This window comes from Colossoma macropomum, unplaced genomic scaffold (genome assembly GCF_904425465.1).
Source record: "Colossoma macropomum unplaced genomic scaffold, Colossoma_macropomum, whole genome shotgun sequence".
In the NCBI taxonomy this organism is placed as follows: Eukaryota; Metazoa; Chordata; class Actinopteri; order Characiformes; family Serrasalmidae; genus Colossoma; species Colossoma macropomum.
Genome location: NW_023494786.1, coordinates 11,503,393 through 11,528,824, shown reverse-complemented (window position 1 = coordinate 11,528,824; position 25,432 = coordinate 11,503,393). Strand labels below are relative to the sequence as shown.

The following is a 25,432-nucleotide window of genomic DNA, read 5'->3' as shown; positions in this document are numbered from 1 at the left end:
TTACAGAAAAGAAACAAAAGAGTGTAAAATGGATGAGCCTGTATAGAAGCACAGTGTTAGTTTGTTGATTTTGCCAGTCAGTTGATTTGACAGACCCTCTCCTCTGCTAAGGACCAGACTGAGCTGGATGATGTCTACACTTATGTGCTGGCAAATATGTAGTATTACCACCCTACCTAACAATCTCTTTTCTGCAAAGACAGTATGTAACACTGTTAGCATCCAACAGCTGTTTACGTTTGTTTGGTTGGAAACAAAAATGTCGCCAACCTGGTGTGTTATAAAAGACTGAACAACAGTAGAAGCTAACCCAAACGCTAATTATATTACCTCCAGGGAAGATGTAAGCTATAGGGGAAGGCTCTGTAATGTCACATGTGCTACTTCACAACTGACTTTGAATCATAATTGTGTTGTTTATCACAACAATTCTGCAGACAATAATCATCATGTATAAATTTATATTAAGCGTAGTAGCTTACCTCACTTTCAACATAGGGAAAAGAGCACTAGGCCTAGTTAGTCATGTTTTCACTCAGTAATCATCTTAGGCCGACTACATTATCTACTTAATTTAAGAAGCTTAAAAGGTGCCCCTTTAATTTGACCAATTTAACAAGGCTCAACAACAGAGTGAATCCCACTTCCTAAGAGCATGTCTGGATTACACTGAATAAAAGTGTGTGTATATAAAGTCTAGAAATAACCAGATAGTACAAACAAAAACAGCTAACAAGAAAGTAATACCAGACAGCCATTTCATACTGGCTTCAACACCTCTATAATGGATGGAACAGAGCAGTAGGGTGAGCAGTCTTTATCCCAGCGGTCTGGGGAGAATGTAACATTACTTGAAGCTGAAGGTTTTCACAGTTCTCAGAAAGACGGTTTGTTCAGTTTCTTGGCTCACATCAGCTGCACTCAAATAAATTACATGGAAACTTAGGATCTACAACACTGGCAAACGCATCATCTCCATTTTATGTATGTGAAATGCACAATTTAGCACTGAAACTCAATTGAGTCTAGAGTGGTGTTCAGCTGTTCCACTGTAAAACACCAACTCCGTGTCTGACAATGTAAGCTTACAGAATTCAACCTGAAAGATGAGATACTGTTATGATATCAAAAAGGCTTTTAAAGGGTTTTTACACTTGCTAGATCTTCAATCTGGAATGCTCTTAATCAGAATATCTGATTTACATAGATCAACATGATTATCTACTTCAGACAAAATGTTAGTAACACGAGCATAAATATCAATCATCACTGATTTCCTGTAGTCTAACATCAATATCAGTATTAGTTCCAAAGATCTTGTATCAGTTTGCACCTTACCAGATATTCAAAATTTGGTATACAAATAGGGTTTGCAGACAGAATAACAGACACCGAACAATTAAATTAAATTTTAATGGGAGAATGGGCACCATCCGTTAAAACCTGATTAGATATGCTGACAAATAAAAATTCTGCTGAACCTGTATCAATACTGACTGTATTTTTATAAATGTCCAGAATAATGGAAACAGCATCAGCAGGAGCAGATTCCAAAATCACCATATAATACATGCAGTGTCAGAACTGCATAAAGGATTGAGAAACAAAATGGTGATTCCACATATCAATGTTTTTCCCAGTGGTGAAGTAGCTCCTGCCCACAGAAAACACTTAAGCATTCATTACATATTCATGCTCTGTCTTGTCAAGCATAAGATTCCTGTCTATTACAATAGTAAGATCTGGAGAGCTGAAGAACTCAGCCTTTATTCCATACCTTAGGTCAGGTTTTTGTAACAGAATCTTCGTTCTCTGTCTAAAATGCATTTCATATTAACAGTAAAGGTGTGAATAGTTAACCAATTCAAGAGAAAGCAAAGTTAGAAAAACTTAGCATACAAAAAATAACTTAAGAATGACTTATTATAAATTTAACATGAATCTATGGTGTCTGGATTCAGCAAAAAGAAGTGGCTATAAAATGTTTAAGTTAATAGGTTAGTAATCCCATTTTCAGTTTAGTTGAGCATTCTGCATTTTAAAAGCACAATGTCTGAAAAAAACGCTGTGCTTTATAGAGTCACAAGCTAAAGCTCTAATCACAACCTAAAAGGTTAGCCTCAAGCTGGTTATTCACAATAGAGTGATACAATATTATACACTGTAACACAATATGATACACAGTAGATGCCTAGTTGAAATCATAATCTCAGTTAACAATAAATGTTTTTTCACTGGTGGAGAATAGCCCAAAAGCTAAGCTCCAAGTATGACAACCAGGACAGAGCGATTACAGAGACCAAACACAAGCTTGTGAAGATCAAATACGTGACCTTTATTACTGACTGTTGAACTTCTTTGAGTGCGGTGACCCACAGTACCTTGCAAAAAGTCAGAGACCCCCTTCATTTATTCAATTTCCAGTCAAATTGGCCTTTAAGCACAAGTTATTCATTTTTTGGGGATCAGCAAAAACAGTAGAAAATGTATATTCAACAGAAAATTACACAAAAGCACCAACAACTAAACATCACATTTTTTTGTATTAATTGTGTGTCCACCCTTTGCCTTTATTACAGCCTCTATTCGTTATGGGCGACCTGCTTTCAGTTTATTAAAGAAATCTGCAGGGATATTCTTCCACCCTTCCAAAGTTCAGTCTCAGAAGCTGGTTGCATTTTCTGCTTTTCATGATCCAAGTAAGCCCAAACACATTCAGTAATGTTGAGGTCTGGTCTCAACATTGGTTTGGTCACTCCATTGTTCTGAGACCACCAGCAGCTTCTTCGTCTGATTTGCAAATTTTCCTCTTTTTTCCTCTGTTTTCTTTTCTCAGTAATGGTTAGAGAGCTACACATCCTTTCAAACTCAGTGTTGAGTTGTCTTCTCACAGTGTCACACCTGTTTCTGTTTCAAAAACCCGTTTTTTTCAACCGTTTTCTTTTGACTTTCCCCTTCCTTATGCAATCTTATATCTGTTCTCCTCAAAAATATCCCCTAAAAAATCTTAATCTCAGTTTTGAATTAAAAAAATGAAGCATATGCTCTGACTTTTAAACAGTAATGCACAAAACAGACAGCACTAAGAAATTTGCATGGAACATCTTAAGATAGCCCCAATTAGTTTAATCTAAACACTGCTTTACGAATTTCTTCCCTCTTATTGGTTATATGGACAACCGATTAATAATTGGGAGGTAAGATTTTAAGATAATGTTGACTGCAACAGTCACATGCCTGCCTAGCAGTGACTATAAACACGCTTTTCATCGCAATCTGAAAAACAGGCGTTCCACCAGGATCATTTTGAGCACACAGGCTAAGCAGGAGCAGAAGTAGCTGGAGGAGCCACTGCACCGCTTCTGCAGGCTAGGGCAACACCTAACATTACAAAGAGTACTTTGACAAGGCAGATGACTCACCTGCTGCTAGGCTTACACACTCATATTTACAACTGTCAACATCTGGTTACTAGGTGTGTGGAGAGGCTTTCAGAAGCACTTCTTCACCCAAACTACAGGTGTGATTCTCAAGAAGGGGGATGAGGTTTTAGGGGTGAAACAGTACTCTTGTGACTCAGAGTGAGAAAGAGACGAGACAGACAGAAAGAGAAAAAAGAAAGAAAAAGTGGTGGAGGGCTGGTCTATGAATGCCAAAGCAGCAGCAGTGTGTGAGGCCGGCCCACCCCGACACTTCATTTGCACTCCAGTGAGAGCATCTGTCAGTCTTCTAGCCACCAGGACCCTCGCACAGCAACAGAGACGAGTAATATAAGCCTAGTTTCTTTTAAGCCAAACGACAAATCTACACAGATGCATTTCATTGTGGATTTTTTTTTTTATGGTTACAGTGAGTAGGATGCTACAGAGATGACTTTCACCAGACAGGAATGGAAAAAAATGAGTCAGAGTACAACTAAGACAAAATACCATATTGTGATTATACTTCCGCATATTGAAAATACATTAATGCAGTAATGTGACTTGGTTACAAATGAGTCTGCACTACTCTGCCTTAATTCAAGCAAACAACCTCAGAAATTCACTGGTCTGGAAGCTCACAGCACATAATAAAGCATTCAAAAATTTGTTTAAGACACAACTGTGTGCCTATATTTTAAGGGGTATCACAGTGCTACCAGAAGGCAAAAAAAAATCAGAAATGAATTAGAAGAACACAAAGGAAAATATGCTATACTTCTACTTCTACATCTACATTTTGGGATTTATCTTTTTTTTAATCTGTCATTGTCTTAAATGATTCTAAATTAATACTTATAATTTCTTGTACTACTGTTCAGCTTTATCACCTGTCTGTAAAGCACTTTGAGCTGAGTGTGAAAAGCATTTTATAAATAAATAGATAATTATTATTAAGAATAATTACATTTAGAAATGTGTTCTGATTAAACAATAAACTGCTTTGGTCATTACAAATCAGGCAAATCTTTTAGCCACTACAGATCAACCTGTTAGCTTTTATTTGAAGTAAGGAAAGTAAGTTACACATTAGAGATCTGCACAGGCTTGAATATTAATGCCATCACCCGCCCACTACAACCACATATCACATCTGCCTGCGCCTACAAACTCTAGTGTTGTTCCTGCCTGCTCCTAGCTGCTTCCATTACACGTCATGCCCTACTCGCAACTACCTACCTTGGGCTATGATCCTTGTCCTTGTGTTCAGCCTTTATTAATTCGCACCACTAGTGCAGAGCATGCCCACGCGACCACTACGATACAGTGGTACAGGCTCCAGATCCACTGTAGCTTCACACATTCACCCACAAAAATAACATCTGTTGTGATGTCACTGCTGACAGCCAAGTGTGCGACAGCACAGCCAAGCAGCTTCGCTTTGCTGCTTTTTTTTTCTATATCAACATTATACTATTAGCTAATTTTGCAGCAAAGCATCTACAAGTCAGGCATTTCTTGGATAATTTAATTCTGTGCATAAGTTATGCAGCAGAGGTTATATAGGTTCATTACATGTATGAAGCATGTACTAATTACTAATGTGTTTTTCTGTGCGGCACACTTGAGCTTATTTATTACCTGAATGAGTCTGCAACCTGTTGGCTCTTTACCCACTATGATTGCAGCGGCTCAACATTAAAGGAATAGCTCAGTGAAAAGTCAAATTAATGTGATTCATCACCTGCCCTATATGCAAATCAGCCACGGCATGTTCGGTTTATTAAGGTTGCTTCTTTAGTTTACAGCGGGAGATGCTAAGCTAACGTTGATAAACACTGGACTTACACTGTTACCAATCTGTGCAAGATGACCAAATGCAGCACTATTTGGTTTCCTAGACACACATAAATAAGGTAAGTAAGGTAACTTGGCAGAGAAGCTAGGCTAATGTACTTGGAAAATTTAAACGTCTGATTTTAGCACAAATTTCAACCGAATATGTTTGAATCTGAGTACAGACAGGAGGAAATGAGCCAACTGGATTCCAAACCCACCACTGACTCACCAGACATACCTGCGACTCCTCGTACGACTTTGAATTGAGTGTACTTGTGGCGAGTGCCAGGTGATGCCAACTGAGGCAGTGTGTCTCTGCAGTGGAAGATGGGAGCTACTGAAACTTAAACTGCCACTGAAGATAATGAAAAAATGTGCTGATTAATTTCTACTGCCAAACGTTTGTCAAGCATTAAGAAAAAGCTTACCACAAATTCACTTCTCATCCACAGAAATTTTTGCGACCTTCGTTTGTAACCTTCAGATGAAAAATGATCAATGAATACTCTCAACAATACTTTTATCAAACAGCACTCTTGCTAGTTTCTAGTTCATTGCCAAAAGCCACCGTTTGCATGTTTCTGTATTATTAGGGAATCGGTGGTAAAATACTGGACTACATCTTTGCTCTGTTTACTGTTTATACAACATTGAATGCAACATCTGATTTTTGTAGCTTTATTTAATTGAGATGCATGTCTTACAGTTATGACGCTTTAGCTATGCTTAGAAACGGAGGCCTGCATAGTGATGTTTTGACATACAACACACCCCCGGTCCAGGGGATGCCACAGTCCAATTTGAAAACAGAATTACAGTACTACAAGGCTGGACGTAATGCGGATGATAACGTAGTTCCAATTTTAGTTTAAATGTTGGTAGATTTTGCCATGTATTTACAGTGATAACTTTGAAGACAGTCTAGGTCCAGTGTCTGTTAACAACGTTAGCTTAGAGTCTCCTGTTGTAAACTAAAAAAAGTACACACATTAGATATCAAACATGTCAACATGTCTTCCCTGATCAACTGTATCTCAGGTAAGCGCTGAAACATGTCAATTAGATTTTCTGTGGAGCTATTCCTTTAATCTCACCAACAAATTATTTTGCAGACCACGCGAGACTCGCAGATGAACCCACCTTGTGCAGACCTCTATTACAAAGGCTATCCCTTTGTGATCTAACAGTGGAGTCAACCACTGTAGTGGCTGAGGGGGACTTATCTTCTACAGAAAATCTCCCTACAGTGGGTGATGCAAATGTTAGCTTGTTGAGGCATCACTGTTGTTGAGCTGTCACAGATACCCCAGCTAAAGATACAATTGCACTGCACGTGAACTTTCATTCAAGATTGGAGGTTGAAGTAGATCTCCATAATGTTATTACATACCATTATATCATATACATTTATACTATTTGCTCATAGTTCTCCCCCCAAAATAATATTACCAACACCTAAACAGGTCATTCTCCAGAATCTGTACAATTAGTCTTACAGTGACCCCTCTCCAGGATTCCGCTGTGTCTTTGCCCTTTCCCTAGCTCTTCTTTCATTTACACCAACTCAAACTGAACAGTATCCTTCTTCTTTCTCCTGCTTAATTTTTTACCTATGCAAGAAACATAACTTCCCCCATGACTATTATCACCTCTCTATAATGAGTGCAACCACTTCTAGCCTAAATTCTGATCTTTCAGCAATTCTGCTTGTCTGGTTTTTCCTGGCTTGCTAAGAAGCACAATCATCAATAAGGGCGCCTCTTTTCCACAGGCAATTGTTACTGTATTGTAAATACACTGGCTGAGGAGATGCCAAACACATTTGTTTTGCACATAGTCTACACAGTAAATATGGGTAAATTTCATAAGTTATGCTGTAGACACTGAAAGCTTCAAGGCAACAGTGTTTGGTTTCATGAAACTACCCTTTCTTTTCTTGACGCGCTCTACTTGTCTCCAAACTAGTTCAACAATCAGCCTGCAGTTCTTTAACATCTCAGTGAATAACTGAGAGGAAAGATCTGATCTGTCTTTCTCTTCTGCTACATATAAATCTCCCAAAACCTGCTCACTCAATCCCTACCCTTCCACCATTTTCCACAAACCATCCATTTGACCTTTGTAGATCATTTCCGACCATCCCAAAACGCATCTCACCAACATGCCAAGTTCCATCCACCCTCAAACAGGCATTCATTAGCCAACAAAGTGAGAAGGCCACCTTCAGGTTTGCCCATGTGAAACACAACAAACCTGATATCAGAAACAGCATAAAGTCACTGAATGGCTGTCCTCATATCTGCAACAGAAGGATATTCCAGACAGTCTGGGTACAAAGCTGGTCAACCTCCTGGCAGTCACTGAAGCCATTTAAACCATGACCTCTGTCCTCAACTCGCCTGACTTTTTGGCTGCCTTTAAAACTGTGAATCACCAGATGATCATTGCTACACTGTTTTACAACAGACCTGTGCTCCATTTTGGTTCATCTTGTGGGATGGTTCAAGTAGCACAGTGAAGGTTAATTTTGTTAGCACAAAACCTAACCAGTGTTCCTCAGGGTCCACTGTTGTTTTTCATGTAGGCCTACTAGGTCTGCACGTGGTGACAGGTAACCAAGTTCCCACCGTTAACACCCCCCAGTAACAGTAAACATTAGAGATGGAAGGATCGATCGGCCGATTCTGAGAGCTGATCAGTGGCATAAAACATACGTGGCATATTTAAGGATTGCTGCAGCCTTGCGCAAGGCCGCTTGGTCACAGAACCCTGTAGTTCCTTGTTCAAACGCTAGACGGAATTACAGACAATTCGACTTCAACTACGGGACTAAAATCCTATTCACAGAACTCCGTTGACGTAATTGCAGCTCGAACAGCTGGTTCCATTGACTTACATTAAAAGTAAAGTATGTTTTGTCCTTCTCCTGTAATGTTATCATTTTGGAGGTTTTACTAGGTTTTCTACCGACAACAGCGATTTGTTGCGGCAGAAACGCACCAGTTGAACTACGTTGGTTGAGCGCGCTCAGTGCTTCAGGCTGATTTTAGGTCGCCTCCATCATTCAACACAGAAAACTACCCATTTTCTTTGGATATTTTTGAATATAAAACAAAACAGATTAACCATTTACCATGGTTACTTTCCACACGGTTATCCAAATAAGAGGATTCTGTTACCAGCACAGCCTGCAAAGGCTGGATAAAATATTGAAATCCTTGCTATATGGTCTTTTAAAGCTGAGTTATGGTTACAAACAACAAATCCAAGAACAATTCAAGAGGTTGTTCCAATACCAACTTATTATATATGAAAAATGTCACAGTTATTGGAATTACAAATGATCAGTACTCAATCCGTCCTTATTGTGGCTGCCAAAACCCATAAAAGTAGGCCAGTTATATTTCATTCTCTTATGATTTAGCAATTCCAGATTTTCCACCAGCATGTAACCTATGATTCAGACATGCTGCTTGTATCTGTTTGTCTTCATCTTTTTCTTTTTTCCCCCTTTTGAAACGATCTTATGAATACACGACTCACGAGCCAGCGGCCCAACACTGCACGCTACTTAATTTGTCAAACAGTCATTAGCTGCCAAATGACTTTGTCTAAATGTAACTGTATATCAGCTTCATGTTTTAGTGTTGTGCTAAATATTCCTCATGCGGGACTTAGAGGGCATTGGAGATTGCTGAACCTTTAATTATCTTAAGCGGAGTCTGTGATTATAACTCATTCAAAGAAGTTTAATGAGCACATAGTGACCAAGACTTCAATTTGACCTGGTCTTTATATAGCACTCAGTTGTTCAGTTCCCTTGACTACTGTTGAACATAAAGTTATAATTGAGCTGATGTTGGCTGCAAACGTAAGGCTACTGAGAAAATTCAGCCAGATGTGAACTGCCACAGTGATCATGATAAAAAAAATAAATAATCAAGCTAGCATGAATCCCACCAATCATCTGCATCTTTAAATTCTTACCAGAGAGCACATTACTTCACTTCAGATCTGACAGAATGACAAAAAGCGTGACTAATTGAATTAGCCGAATAAAACATGCCGCGCTCCATAATTAATAAAAACAAGGCTTGATGACAATACAAACAAAACTTTGTATTTCATTTAGAAAATAATGTAAATGGTCTTAACTGAACAATAACAAGCTTTACGCTGCTTTTCAAAAAGCCTGAAATACATTATCAAAAAAAATATACTCGGAAAAAACTTTAAGACATTAAACAAACATTCTCACAAAAAATACATATGAATGGGTGTGTCCATCAGGCTGTACTGTACGGAGAGCAGTAAGAGAACTGAAAATGTGCATTACCACGTAAACTAAGAATGTAAATTTTAAGTGATTTTTTCCAATCAAGTAATCAGGTTCAATCATGTAATCGTGATGATCCTAACGGTATTTCATCTTCCCACTTACATAAATGTAAAAGTATCTTCTCAATATACACAAAACATCCTTTAACGCTCACAGGGCATATTAATTATAGGGATGCACCGTTGTAGGAACCACGGCTCGGTGCAGATACCCAATAGTTCTCATGTACATATCTTCCAATGCTGTAAACATTTAGCTATAAAACGTAAAAAGTGGGATTATATCTACCTGGATTAGTACCAGGTAGAGATATAACATTTACTATTTTACTACATCTTTTAGTACAGTAGCCGTGCAGTAGTAACAGTTTTCCGGGTAGGAATTAAGTCTAGTCTTAGAGGTTGGCAATATGGCAAATATCACAATACTTCAGGAAGTTTTTAATATACAATGTTTTTCTGACGTCTGGTAAGTTAGAATAGACAAAGCAGTGCCACATGTTAAATATATTATTCAAAACTATGATGTTGCTTACTTGTGTTCAACATCTCACACTCTGTGCTGCACTAAATCCAATGAAACAAGACTAATGATGCTCTCTTTGTAATTAAACACACAGTCGGAAGGGATTTTTAAGAAGTCAGAATTTAGAAAAGAATATTTTGACATGCTGCAACGTAATTTATCACAATACCGATAAATATGGTCATATTGCCCAGTTCTATCTTGTCCTGTACTACACTTGGGGCCAGTTCCTCAGATCCACCTTAAGCCTAAGCCTAGACTAAAATGAATGTTCAGTGGTGAGTCACCACTGGAACTGCATTTCAGCCTAGGACTTGACTTAATCCATGCCTGTGAAACCAGCCCTTTATATCTACTCATATCTAGAATATTACTCAAGACTGAACTTAAATTTTAGGGATGAGGATTGTATTGTATTGAACTGTACGGTACTCTATTGAACTAAATCAAATCGTTAGTCTAGGTTTCTTGTACTGTATCAAGCACTATATACTGCATAAAGCTAAAAGAGAACCATGTCCAACACTATTGATGACTTCCTGGCCAAGTGGAGGAGTACTTTTTTGGCTTTTTTGATGGTGCACAAGAGTCTGTTGTACATGACAACCCTTACTATACCGACCTTACTTGTCACTACCTCATGCACTTTGAGTGAAAATCTGTCAGCCATGTCAGTTTAACACCGCTAACACCAGTGGGATCAAGTTATTTCACACAGGAGGAAAGCCTTGCCATTCTGAATATTACAGAAATACACTTAATGTGGTTTGCATGCAAATCCCATAAAGTATGACACCATCAAGCAAATTCTGAGAGCCCTGGGCGCCCAGCTCAGTGAAGGGCTGCTATGCACCAATGTGCAGGCCTTGCCTAGTGTCCATAAATCAACATGAACTAGGAGCAAGCTGCCCAGTGCCTGCAGCAGCACCAGCTGTAGGCAGGCTGCACCCACAAGCATACAAATGTGTATCCCTGCAATAACATCAGAAACCCAGCGAGGTTTTATTTGACATCTCAGTGAGCTCATTACTAAAACTACAACTACACAACTAAAAGACACCAGCATCTGTATGTGGTCACACCACTATATGTGGTGAATGTTAAACAGCGCTTACCTCTCCGTCACTGTTGGCTGTGTGTCGCTCATTGGGCTTCTGTTTTCAGTTTTTATGAGATTTACATCCAACTGGCATGTTTGTAAGTACAGAGGAGAGCGTCAGGACTTGAGCATCAGTTCTTTTGGACAGCTCGTCTCCACACACGGCAGTCTAGACTGTATTTACTAACCGGACCGGACTTATACTGAAACTACTGTACCGTCCTCAACCAACTGACCAAACACTGAAAAAGTAAAACTAGAAAAACTGGACGACGTGAGGAAAATAAGCAGTCTGACGATGTTATCCCGAGTTACACATTTTCCAAAATCCCTGCATGAACAATTAGATGTCTGAGAACGAAACCTAGCACCGAATACAACAAAGAAAATGTACAGTAACAGTAACGTGCATTGATTTACCCAACAGCCGCACTAAAAACTACAAGTAACGTTAGCTTATAAACCTGGATTCAAAACGCGTACCCGAAACACCTCTGAAGTTACTTATATCTGAAACTGTACTGTTTTTTTATTCCTCTAAAGTGGAGAAATAACTTCGAGGAAAAGAAACAAAGTGAGCTAACGTTATTGTTAATCGAGGAACGGATAAAATAGTTAGGTTAACGTTAACTATTCAACTATTTTCCAACTAGCTATGTCAGACGAGCCGTTACAAGAAATTTCCACTAATGTGCAGTTAGCCTGTAGTTTCTCTACAGGTCCACGAACACTCCTCTGCTGACTTTGAAGGGAAAAAAAGCAAAATTTAAAAAGCTTTTTCGAAATTAAACTGTTCCCTCACTCTACTGAGCCCAGCCGTTCACAGAGTAACTGCAGTCTTCATTGTAAATTACGAGGCCTAACAGTGAACCGAGCGACGGTAGCTAACGTTACTGAAGCTAAAGCTAGCTAACTCTGGCTAGCATCCTCACTTGCTAAAGACACTTAGTTACTGCGGAGCCGGGAGATTTTTCCCCTCCAAAAAACGGATAAAAACTGACACCAGTTTTTCAGACGTGTACCAGTCCACGGGTGGAACGATAAAAGGAAGTATCCATGCGGTCTCGCACGTTAGCAGGGTAGTCAGACGGCAGTCTTTAGTGAAGTCCCGGCTGATGCCACCGCAGATTTTCCATCAAGCGCAGCCAAAACTCGACTCAGTTGAAGAGAAGCTGCTCTGCTCGTCCTGAGAGAAAACACAGCGAAAAGCGCGCAGAAACAAACTCCTAACTAACGTAGCGTTTATACGACGAGACGCATCCGCAGTAAGCCGCTTCCAGACACTTTTCTGCTTTCCAGTTAGGATTTCTGTGAGGTCCATACAGTCCGAAGCGTCGTGGGCTCTCCGTCCATGTTTCTCCAGTCCACTCTGATATGAGTCCTGCAGCGGAGTGCGCTTCAGCCCAGACAGCCACAGGCATTCAGCAGATGAACCTCACTGCTTCTCACCAAATCACCAAGCCCGCTGGAATCAAACCTGCTTCAAAAGTTAACCAGGTACATAAATACAGTGCGAGATACCATCAACACATTCGAAAATAAACAAAGTGAATATTAAAACTTAAAAATTAAAAATAGTTCATAAACATCACTGGCTATGCTTTTTAAAACACACGTTGACGAAAAAAATGTTAACTATACTTATATCCAAAAAAACACTCGGTCGTCCTCTATATATTTTACGTTTAAGTAGGTCTACATATATCAAATAACTATACTCGGACTTCTGAAATCGAGTCCATTGATATACCTTGATTGAAGATGCAGTCAGGAATATCTGTGTTAGGTTGCCATCTCATGGGCACCTAAAACACTACAAGCTAAAAGCCCTTGAATTGCTGGCAACACACTGAAGACCTCATGTTTTATCTTTAGAGATGGCTGGATCAGTATTTCTCATCCCTGGTCCTGGATGCCTACTGCCCTGCACTTTTTAGTGTTTTCCCTGCTCCCAACACACCTGATCCAACTCATCAGCTCATAAACAGTCCATTATTGAGATAAAGTGGGTGTGTTAAGGTAAAAGTATTTGTTACTTCATTGAAAGTCCTAGGGTTGCAAATGTAGCCTAGCGGAAGCAATTTGAGAAGAAGTACAAAAGTAAAAGGTTGAAGTGGAGCCTTTTAGTACATGCTGCATCTGTCTGCAGCTGAAGTTTGCTTAAGCCTCATTCTTCTCTTTGCGGTTGTTCTGATATGAAATGAAATGCAAAAACATGAAAATGAGGTCTGAACAACAGCAAAGCAGTCCAGGTGCTCTCACCTCCCGGGCAAAATGAAACCAAGCACAAAGAGAACTAGTAGTAGAAAGCAAGTGGCTAAGATATTTATTTTCCTCACAAATATACTTGAGTAGAAGTAAAAATATAAATTTCCAAATACAAATCCATCACAATTTTGCTTAAGTGTATGTAACTGAATACATCCAGTTACTGCCCACCTCTTAATGTAACGCCCAGACATCTCATTCACAGTTTGAAACTATAATATTAGTATAAAACTAAAATGTTATGCTGCTCCCAGCACCAAAATAAATACACAACAGCATAATCATTTTTGCTTTCATTAGCATTTTTATTAGTTTTAGTCATCTGTTTAAAAAAAAAACTTAAAATGTGTCATATTTTGTGATGACTTTGTAATATTGCACAAGTTAAAAAAGTCTATCAAAACATTTCAGTGTGGCTTAATAACAATTAAGCAATACAAGTACTATGTATTTACCACAAATAAAAGCCAGTGTGTGGCAATGACGTTTACATAGTCATAAAAAATGTTAATCAGGTTAGACAAAATCATGTCTGAGAACAAGTAAACATTTAACAGCTGCAGAGATGTATTCGCTGGTAGGAATGATGTCCAAGTTGAGAAACTGGAGGCAGTCTCTTTAGTTTGAGGAGAGCTCTCTTATTCCCTCTTAATCTCTTGGCCGTTGACATCAGCCTGTACATGACGGCTCTTCCAGCGCTTGTACTTTACGCTGCTTTTATGGTAGGCAAAACGGGTGATGTCGACCACGAATATCCACGACAGAACGTACATGGCTACACCGCCGCACTTGATGAAGAACTTTGGCCTCGGTGAGATCAGCTCACAGTACAGCATGGCGCCACCCACGAACACTCGCATGATCACGAACAAGAGCACAAACAGGACGTCCACCAGGTCACCCAGGAAGGTGTCGTAGCGGCCTGAGTGCTTCAGGAACCAGCGCGTCTGCAGCAGGGGGTTGGTGATCTCGCTGCCGAAGATGACAGCGCACGCCTCGATGCCAGACTCGCCCAGCCACAGGGTCAGCAGCATACCCAGAATGCTCACAGTGTGGTGGGCCAGCATCACCAAGCCCTCCGTCTGAAAGTACACGCACCAGCCCATGTCAAAGATGAAGTAACCCAGACTGAGCACCATAGCTGAGATTTGGAGGGTGGTGTTCTTTGTTCCTGAAAATGAGAAACAAATAAGAGGGAAAAAAGTAATAAGGGTGGACGATATGACAAAATATGACAAAAATACACTATATGTCACTATATTCATCCAATGTTTTTTTTTTTTTAGAAATTAAGGATAAGTTTAGGGGTTTTTGTCCTCTCTTTGCTACAGTAACAGCCTTCAAGTAACAGTAATCCTCTGGGAATGGTTTACACCATGGAACATTGCTGTGAGAATTGGATTGCATTCAACCACAAAAGCTTAAGGGAGATACAGATGTTAGATGATCAGTTCTAGATCACAAACTACAATAAGAGTAAGTAAAGGGAAGTCCCTCCAACTTAGCGGTACCGGATGGAGCTCCATCACTCTAGAAAACAGTTTCACTGCTCCACTGCTCAAAGCTGGGGGCTTTATACCCCTCTAGCAGATGCTTGGCATTGGGAATGGTGATCTTACGCTCATGTGCTGCTGCTCCAGAGTGCCCTGTTCTATTGGTCAATGCTTTTTTTTATGACAATCATTCAAGCTGTGTGCATGCAATTGATCAGCTGTGTCAGTATTTTGAGTGCACCTGAAAGTAGCTGAATTTACTCATTTGAAAGGGTGCCTCAATACTTTTAAACATATAGTGTATAATATCACAACACTTCAAGACATTTTCATGGTACATTGTATGCATATGATCTTTTGTTTTTCTAATGTTTAGTTGGAAAAGACAAAAAAGAACCACTAGTGGCACTTTTTATATCAAACTATCAATACAATTAATTTTGTTTAATGCTTCACATACAGCACTGAACTGAATCCAATTAAACAGGCCTAATTATGCTCTCTTTCACATGGAACATGCAATTGGTCAGTGCTGTTTAAGTACTAAAGATACTCACGGTATGTTCAGAAAAGCACATTGTGACTCAATAAAGACAGATATTAGCAAACTGCTCAATCCTACTCAAAATCACCATTTGTGATTCTTGAAAAAACAGCCCAAGTTTGGGAAAAAATTGCCCAATCCAAGTCCACCACCCTGCAGTGTGTTTCTAATCTAAAGCTAACATCTCTCAGTTAATATCTGACCTCACAAGGATTCTTTACCTTTATTGTAGTGCCCTCCTTTAAAATCAAACCATACTAATATCAATTATCAAATTTCACACAACGGTCACATAATTTATTGAATATTACTGTATATTACTGTACTGAATATATTATTTAAATGATGAGTATATTATTTAAATGATGAGTTATCAGGGTTTTTATAAAAAGACAAAACCATGCCTTTTTAAAGATTTAAAGATTTAAAAATACATGATTAGAAAAAGATAAACAAGAGAGCCTGTTAAAAGCCTTCAAAAATGCTCTGTACGAGACGCACTGTCTTGCTGTAAGAGAGCCCAGTAGGAAATTTAAAATATGCAAATTGATAACTGATCATTGATAGTTCATCAAGAAATCTTATCACCGATTATAACTGATTCTAGTATTTCAAAATCGCCACCTTTGGAGAGACTGTGCGATTAAACTGGTAGATCTGTGACATTTAATATGCCTTACCTAGCTCTTTCTAATGTCACACAATTAGGCTTGAATTTAATCTTAGTAGACTGTACAGGGTTGGGCCGTCTCTGGCTAACACATAAAACAGAGAGATATGATTGTATGCACATCTATTAGATTTTTTTTACCTGGGTAGCTGAAAGGCCAAGGTCCATCTATGTAGCCTATGTAGGCAGTTATGCAGATTGCCAGGATTCCGTGGAACAGTGTAACCAGCCGACAGTTCCATTCATAGCCACAAGAGCCATTTGTGTAGCAGAGCAGAGCATAAAGAGCGATCCACCCGGCTAAGCAAGCACCAACTCCAAGAACCAGCGGTGACATCTTGACGCTGTGGGCTGAAATTTTGATCCATTTTAATGAGCTTTTGGGTGCTCAAATTCAAATAACCAAAAAGCATGGCAATGTTAACTGTGCTAAGTTTAATATTTATGAGAATACTTACTTTAAACCCTCAAAGCTTTCAGTAAATCACCCAAATTCTGCTGTTTTAAGAGAGGGACACTTTGCCTTACTTCTAAAACCACTCCCATGCATGAAGGAACACAACAGGGTTGCACATCATGCATTGAGAAACGATTAAAACCTGGCTCACTTCAGCTCATGTCAAAACTAGACTAAAGGTAACTGTGGCAAGCTCAGAGACAGCAGTGAGTCTCACATAAGAAAAGCGATGTTCCAGTTTGACATGAACCATTTTAAACCCTGTAGGCCAACACTGAGCAGCAGTCCAGCCTATAGCTATCATTACAGGGCAAGAGGCATCTGTGTAGTTATGACAGATATGCTGTAAATATGCATTGTTGAAATTGTGGGAGTGATCAAATGCCAGCCAGACTTCAAAATATGTGAGTACTTTACAAAATATGTCCAGATGGATTCATGTACACAGAAGTGCAACAGATTCAACAGGCTGTTCAGAACAGTATGCAGGGGAGGCGGAGCACCAGAGAACAACAGCCTGAAGTGTTTCAAGTCTGATAACAGTATCTGTCACACCCACTCACATATGTTTGTGTATATAGGCTAGTTCAAGGGTTTGGAATCACAATTCAAAAATGTCAAAAATGTCACTCAAATGTCAACAATGTTTTCAATAAAATCAAATCAAAAATAATATTACAGTTAAATGTATAAACCGATGCTATTATAAAGCTAAATGATTCTGTTATGAAGCTTCCACTGTGCAAGGTTATGGATTAATAATTAACTAATCTGCAGGAAGCTGTAAAAGGTAATGTTAGCTATTTCCAACAACATGAACAGAGCTTTAGAGGACTGCTTGACGATTAAGAAAGCTGTATAACTTTGAAAATGAACTAATACTAAGATTAGTACTAAATTAATATCCAGAATGCCACATGTTGATCAACGCCAGGAAACGTAGCAAGAGATTACTATAAATAGATAATTACAGAATATTAACTATCACTGAAGAGCTTTTGGCTTTCCTTTGAAATGCCTTCTGGTGTCTACACTTAAAATGGTTCGTCAAGGGTTCTTCAGTAAAGGCACTGGTTCTATTTAGAATCATGAGTTCTATATAGAACCATTTCATGCTTAAATGCTTCAATGTTTTGCATGGTGAAATGGTTCACCAGACTGATGGAGGTGTCATACATGGTTCTATATAGAACCTTATTGAAAGTGGTTCTATATAGCACCAAAAGGGTTCTGCTATTGTTACAAGCTTGACATGGTAACAACAGGAGAACCCTTTTTGGTGCTACATAGAACCACTTTTAAAAGGACTTTCTAGCACGCAAAGAACTATTTAAGAACCATTTAGAACTGTTTAGAACCTTTTCTCTTTACGGACCACCTTTTTTAAGAGTGTAGCTTAGAGTTTCTGTCTACACTGTATATGTTAACATAAATTATTAATGATTCCACACGTTTGAACAGTAGTGTGTATGTATTAAGGAGAACTACATATACTGATATTCTCAGGTGGACTGATTTTACTCACTTTTACCTGCTTATATACACATTAAATACGCATATAAACGAAATGTAACTGCGCTAACAGCCGTAGCTAAAACATATTAGCTATTACATGTTATTCTGTATGTATCTGCGCATCTATCAATTAGCTTTAGCCGTTTTAACACGATTTTGGAGCTTATTAGCAGCCTGCTAATTATGTACCAATTATATTCGATACGAAATGAAGAAATTACTGATATATGATGTTCGAATAGAAACGCTCAGAAATGGCGTGTGAAACACTGAAAAATGACCCGTAAATAATCAAACTGTATCAAAGGAAACCCACCCTGGCACCATGAGCTGGCGGTGTTTTTGGAGCCCCTCAGGCCGCCGTGTCCATCAGCGCTCTCGGCCACAGCGCGGCTCCTGCAGCCCGCAGCGCGGCCGCAGCTCCGCCATCACCAGAGACAGCGCGGAGCTCCACAGGCGAACAAAAGCCACATTCGCCTTCTCCACCTACAGCTGCGGCTCAGCGAGGCGGACAACAGACAGGCAAAGATAAGAGCCGGGATAGTGGACTGATCCTAATGGCATCGCGACCCCTAGCGGTGTGGACATGCAAGAGACAAGATGGAGCTCTCTTTGCTGTCCTTGTCGAAATGCCCAGTACTTATTTGAGACGGGCTGTATAATTATCAGAAAAGGTTACCAGCATTAAAAGAATACTATTTTGATAGACTAAATCACTTTATTAGGAATAAGTAGTGATGGTAAGTCGAGTCTGTGCACTGTTAGCCCAAATAAGCTCACATATGGAGCTGCTGTCAGAGCCAGGAGCCAAAGGGAAAGAAGTACACTCTTGAAAATGATGATTCTTTACGGGTTCTTTAGAAAAGAAAATGGTTCTATATAGAACCATGAACACTCAAAGAACCCTTGCATGATTAAAGGGTTCTTAGCACAGTGAAAGAGTTCTTCAAAATTGATGGAGAATGTGCTGTAGATGGTCTTCATAGAACCTTTCTGAAAGGGGTTCTACATAGCACTAAAAGTGTTCTTTTACTGTTCTGTGAGTCAAGCTTGTAACAACAGAAGAATCCTTCTCGGTGCTATATAGAACCGTATACAACACATTCTCCATCAGTCTGACAAACACTCACGGTGCAAACAACACTTTAATCATGCAAAGATGTCGAACCATTTTCTTTACTAAAGAAGAACCATCATTTTTAAATGTGTAAGTTTTCACAAAACAAGACTGTGTTGACATAAACATCACTGTATTTCATTGAAACAATACAGCTTACATAGTTCCATATCATTCCACAAATGTGTTGAGTAACATTGAGAGAAAAACGATTAAAATTAACAGCAGTGCATTTTCTTTTTCTTTTTTTTTTTGGTGGTTTCAAAGCTGCTAATGGCAAAAGACTAAACTAAATTCATCTCAAAAATGCCATTTGAACGTACAAAATTATCAAAATGCTCCCTTAAATTATATACATCTAATATCTCACATATTACTCAACTATTTTATGTTTTATATACAACAGACATTTATTTGAGTTAAAGCAAAATGTGAGATTACAGTGTACTAAATTAACATTAAAAACACAATAAAACATTTGAAACACAAAGTTTCTACGATGTGCGAATGATGTGTACATGCTCAGTAGGACCATTTGAGGGGTAGGACATACTGCTGAAAAAATGTCCAAGCTTTTCCATTTGTAAAAAAAGAAAAACACGCTGACAAAGATAGATATGTATTATCTAGACAAAATATCTTAAGTAATTTTCTCACACAAACCAAAACAACAGCTTTGTCATTTACGGAATATAAATTTTATTTCAAATTATTACTTCACATTCATATTTGTATCCAACATTTTCATAGAAAAATAATTTTGACACTTTATTTCTTTATTTTATGTTTATCCATAAAAGAATCAGTAAACACTGAAGCATTAAGGCACTTAATCTTTTAAGGTCAGTTAAACTTAACTGGGCAGTCAGCTTTCATCACTCCCTCATTTTGTGTGACAGGTTAAAGCGATTCAGACTTTTTTAGTACCATGGACGACTATTTTAACAGTAATACAAGTTACGCTGTGAAGAACTGACAAACTCCTGGGAAGGAAATGCAAAGCTCCTACTCTCAGTAATAATCATGTTGTAAATTTGGTCCTGCTTGATAACGTCAACTTTTTAAGCTTGAGGTACAGTTATTAATTTCATTAGTTCTGATTGGCGGTTTTCAGCTGAAGGGCCCATATATTGGAAACACAGATTTTATAGGGTTAACAATGTTATTAACACTGTTAAAGTCTCAAAATGTTCTGTTCACTTTTCAGTCTTAACAGTCCATACAGTTTATGGAAACTAACCTGCAAAAACAACCCATTCTGAATCACTGTGTTTGTGATGTCACAAAATCTGACGTGTTCACATATAGCCACCCGTTCAGCCTACAACAGTTTATCCTCTCATTAATGCTTAAGTTCTAGAAAGTGTTTCCGCTTGGAGGCACAAAACAGGGCAGCCAATCAGAACAGAGTCCATTTACATACATCAGTCTTAAAGGCACAGTAAGAAAACCATCATGATTAATTCGTAGAGATAAAGAGGTTGGGGAAATTCTCATGTAAAAAATGAATAATGACTGTTTTTGGCTCATAAAAACAACACAAATGTTCTAAAAGGAATTCAGGATAAAATATAAAACACAAGAGAAATGTAGGACATGGGCCCTTTAAACTGTACGGAGTCTGAGTCTTAGCAGTATTTTTCTGTGTAACCAGGAGATGGCAGTGTTGGGTGCAATTTGATAAAGACTTCCAACTGTTGCGGTAATATTGCCGTATTGTTTTACTAAAAACACAGCACTGCAGACATTATTTTGGTTTTTCATAAGGCTTAAAATAGATGCTTACATCCCTGATGGAAAAAAAATCCTTAATCTGTGCTGCTTATATATAAACTACAAAGGCAAAATACTGATGAAATGCCCCTAAAAACTTAACAAAAGGCCCACAGATCTGCAAAGATGGACATATACCATCTGTGACTGTGATGACAAATGCCCTCTGCTCATTGTGAGTGATGGACAGATACTTAACGATCTGATGAAGTGTGAATTTCAGCTGGCACCAAAAACATTAGCAACAAAAATCTCAAAACCTGGGAAAAACCCCAACAAAAATCTCAAAATGGTGTGAATCCATAACATCCACAAAACGTGAGAGCGCTCTCAAGTGTCATCTGATTACAATGTCACAAGGCAACAAAGTGTTCCAACGAAAATAAGAAACGGGTTTCTTTCCAAACATGTGCATTAGTTTCTTCAGTAATTTCCCACAGCAAAACAATAAATAACACCAGGTTCAGAAAAAAAAAAATAGCTCGGCAACCTGACTGAACATGATCCAGCTAATCGGCAGATTCTAGCTTGTTGCATTATTATTGACTGATTCACAGTTATCTCATCCCAGTCTGTTTTGGTCTACAGAACAGTTTGTGTTGGTTCTGTAGATGCTCATCCAGTTCTAATGTGACTCGAAGAGCTAATTAACGGGAAAAGGTCTAAAGATTTCCAGAAAAGCACAACTGTACTGGAGGGACACATGAACGGCACCGTTTGCACAGAGACAAAGCTGCTCCTCATCTTATCTCGAACTCAAGGCATCAGACTTTAGGAGCCACATATAATCTCAGCGGCCCCATCTTAAACGGCCCAGGGCTAAACCGAAATCCAGAGGCCTGATCATAAATAAGAGGATTTCAAGGGAAAGAAATGTTAAAATAAGCATTGTCCTGGCTGTAGATATAGAGCCCATCAATGCTAGGTCTCTTCTTCCCACAGGCAGAGGTGTTTGTGAGGGGTATAGTAGGTGAAGTTGTAGCCTTTGCTGCAGCTTTTAATGCCGCACTTGTAGGGAGTGCCGCGGCCCACGGCGTCGCGGTTACGGCAGTATTTGAGCAGGCAGGGGTACCACTCCAGTCTCAGGCTGTAGCTGCAGGAGCACGGCTGCCACAGATCCTTCACTGAGCGACAGCTCTGCAGGTCAGGAACCTCCACACCCTGCGGCAGGATCTCAAACATGGAGCCCTCCACACCTGCACACAGCAACACCACGCTCAGACACACAGCTCGGACGATTTCTAGCTAAAGCAAAACTTTAAAAAATCAATCATGTCATGACGACGTCTGAAGTTTGCTTCTTATGTTTAGCACCAGAGCTACAAGGTCATGTAGATAACTTAGCAATGAAGGCTATTGGCCACTAATTAGCACTGTGCAAACTGCATACTATACATATGTATTATTACATAGTTGCCTCAAACTGCATCAAGCTGTTTAGTAATCTCACATAGACTTGCTTATGTGGTGTCTAACACTATTTGACATACTGTTATTAGCAATGGGCATTTCAGTCAAATTTCATAAACTGATTCCATATATGAGTATAAAGGCTACAGGATACCGCATAGCAAACACATCAGGCAGATGAAACCCAATGTCCAACTAAAGTGATATTAAGTATCATTATCACTATTACTGTACTCTATGAAACCCAGACTCAGACCACAAATCCATAGTAGGTGACCATTACAGCTGAACAATATGACAGTATTTATCATTATCATGACAACGTACATCACAATATGTCACCATATACTTTTGTGAGCATATTATGGATACTGTCAGTACTTAAAAACCACTTCCTATCTGCATGTTTGATTAAAAGATCATAATTTGTCCTGTTTAATTGGATTTAGTGCAGCAGAGTAAATAAAATGTTGAATACAAGTAATTTGAATGTATAGTTCTTGATAGTGTTTTTAAAATGTGGCACTTTAACTTATCAGACGTCAGAAAACATAACTATCGTGACGTATCAAGTATCATAAAAAAACTTCCTGAAGCATTATGATATTACATTCTGCCATATCGCCCATCTCCAGTTGACGTGGCTTGAAATTTACAATGAGAAAGCCAGCAAGTCTTTAAGTTAAACAGACAAATGCTAAGCCTCTGTATTGGCTCAGCTAATGTTGCTAGGCTTGTCACGTTAAGAATGATTTCATAGCTTTTAGCTCAAAAACATTGTGTTTGTGAAGACTGAGGTAGCTGACACTAATCAAGATTAATTTGATGAATAATGTTGAAAGTTTTAGTCCATTCAATTTATAAGTAGAGTGTAAAATGAACTAGATTATTATCAGAGCTTTGTACTATCTACTACGCAGCACGATGCTTCTCATCTGGTGTGCAGTAGCCTGTAAATGGCTACAGTAGTCTTTCTATGCTTCCTTCGCTGGACTAAATATATTAACTAGTTAAGTGGTGTCGACTTCAAAAGACTTAATTTATGGACTCAAATGAGTCTGAAAGTCGACTCTTGGCTACTTGGAGGGTCTACTTGAAGTGGACTCTTCAGACATAATGTTGTGATTGGCTCATGAAAGTAACTGGTATCCCTGAGGTCTATTATTTACCAGTGAAGCCTGGATGTTTTCACAGCATGTGGAATGCAGGAAACATCTTGGGGTTGCATAATATTTCTTTGTTTAATTTTCAGACTTGGTGAGCATGTAAGAGCACTACCCTGCTAGCTTAATCGAGTCCTTCTATCTATTTCATGCCAAAACTGCTCACTGGCCACTGTAAACACAAACACTGATCACAAAATACCTTTGAGATGTCTGCACTTCACCTTAGGCATCTGCCTGTGCAGCTCTTGCTATGAAAAACTAAGCTCTTCATAAATAATCTTCATAGTAGGGCTGCTATAAGCAGGAATTAGAAACACATTTTTTAAAAAGAACATTGCTTAAGCCAGTAAACATGGTTAACAGGTAAGTAATGCTATTATTTTTTGTGTGTGTTTAATGATTTAGGCTAGATTTCATCAGAGGCAGACCCAGTGGAAGTTGAATAAGTTTGTGTTAGTGCACAGTAATGTTGGTCTGTCACCCAGAAGCTCTTCTTAAGCTCACAGTGATCGCATCAATGTGATCTATGAGCCCTCTAAAAAGTAAGTAAACTACATGTAGGATGCTTCATTTCCACTACATCCTTGTATCCATGGATCTCCTGCTGTGTAGTTTCAAATGAACTAACCAGATTTGGGTGTGTTGCTAATTAGAACCTCTGAGTGGCTCTACAGTGCCCTCTGGTGGAGTAGAGACTTGAGATATCTCCTGGTTCTTAAATATGGGAACATACAAAAATTCTGATTCTCTATTTGAGCTGTTACCTATAAAAACTGACAAAGTACATAAAAAAACAGGATTCAACATGGCGGCTGTGACTATTTTTACCTATATTACATAGTGAACATAGTGATATTTGCTATGTGTACAGGCCAAATTTGTGGGACATAACCTACCATCAAAATTGAAGAAGTAAACTTAAACTTTACCTTTCGGAGAAACTACACCTTTAATCAACGGCGGATTTTCTTTCAAAGTGCTTACTTTGCACTGTAGGCAAAACAATGCTATAAAACCAGTCTGCCAGATATATGAATGTTTGTGCACTTGTGCATTTGCTATATGTAGTAATGACTGTAATACTGACTCTGTGGAACGGAAATGACTGGGCCTGCACTATACTTAAGACATAAATGGCAGTAGGTTGGTGCTGTATTAGAGTGTGCTGGTTTGGGCAGGGTGTAATTAGAGGTTGCTTGCCTGTGTCCAGCCAATGGCGCACATCAGCCTCACGCGTGTACACAGCTTCGTGGGCCATGCTGCACGTGTTGTAGAGGTGGGTGCTCAGCTGCCACGCCCGTGTCAAGTTCACAGCCACGTTCATGCTCACCGCCTCTGTCGCCCTCTTTTCCTCCGCCGCTCGGATGGTGTGCGGGTTTTTCTGTATGCAGAACCCAAAGAAACATTAGATCAATCAGAGCATGCTGACCAGCATGAGCCAGCACTTGAGTCAGACGGAGTTTGATACAAGTGTGTGATGATTTAGCCATGCAGGTTACACAGTGCTAACTGGTGGGTTGTAAACTTGCATTACTTGTTAGTTAGTCTCAGTCTAAAACGCTCTGTGATAGCTACAACATGTTAAGCTGGCCACAACTATCTGGACTTTGCGTGTGTACGCAATTCCGTGTCTGTGATCAATCTGTCTGATTAGAAGCAAACTTCTGGTGCGGTTGCCCACTCTGCACATTAGCCAAATATTTTGGAGGAAGATATAGTCGCTGGATTGAAAAAATGTTTGTAAATTTCATGTCATCATGTCTTTAAAAGCTATTCAATAGTTTTCTTTAAAGAATTT

At 39.0% G+C, this 25,432-nt stretch overlaps 3 protein-coding genes across 9 annotated transcripts in view; all 3 read right to left on the bottom strand.

The window, feature by feature from the left end:
- The window catches only part of arhgef12a (Rho guanine nucleotide exchange factor (GEF) 12a), a 63,139-nt gene extending 50,269 nt beyond the window's left edge, over nt 1-12,870 (bottom strand). For 4 of the 5 annotated variants that reach the window (XR_005006298.1, XR_005006310.1, XR_005006316.1 and 1 more), the window contains exon 1: nt 11,238-12,870. Coding sequence is in view for 1 of the 5 variants with exons in the window: in XM_036560908.1 (XP_036416801.1) it covers nt 11,238-11,269 (32 nt within the window). In the remaining 4 variants the exon portion in view is untranslated. The remainder of the gene's footprint in view (nt 1-11,237) is intronic. The other variant, XR_005006304.1, reaches the window with a different exon arrangement.
- A 900-nt stretch (nt 12,871-13,770) lies between these two features.
- tlcd5a (TLC domain containing 5a) lies at nt 13,771-18,664 on the bottom strand. 2 transcript variants are annotated; one of them, XM_036560905.1, is made up of 3 exons: nt 18,485-18,664; nt 16,338-16,547; nt 13,771-14,660 (listed from the first exon to the last, which is right to left on the bottom strand). In XM_036560905.1, exons 2-3 carry the CDS (start codon nt 16,531-16,533, stop codon nt 14,128-14,130), a joined length of 729 nt encoding a protein of 242 aa, XP_036416798.1. In that variant the 5' UTR covers nt 16,534-16,547; nt 18,485-18,664; the 3' UTR covers nt 13,771-14,127. The 2 variants fall into 2 exon arrangements, with proteins under 2 accessions (XP_036416798.1, XP_036416799.1); XM_036560906.1 differs by lacking the exon at nt 18,485-18,664 and adding an exon at nt 16,655-17,372.
- Nucleotides 18,665-19,960: 1,296 nt separating this feature from the next.
- oafa (OAF homolog a (Drosophila)) overlaps nt 19,961-25,432 on the bottom strand; it is a 30,748-nt gene continuing 25,276 nt past the window's right edge. For both annotated transcript variants that reach the window (XM_036560896.1, XM_036560902.1), the window contains 2 exons: nt 24,835-25,015; nt 19,961-22,254 (listed from right to left, as the gene is read on the bottom strand). In XM_036560896.1, the coding sequence (XP_036416789.1) occupies nt 21,980-22,254; nt 24,835-25,015 (456 nt within the window). In that variant the 3' untranslated portion in view covers nt 19,961-21,979. The remainder of the gene's footprint in view (nt 22,255-24,834; nt 25,016-25,432) is intronic.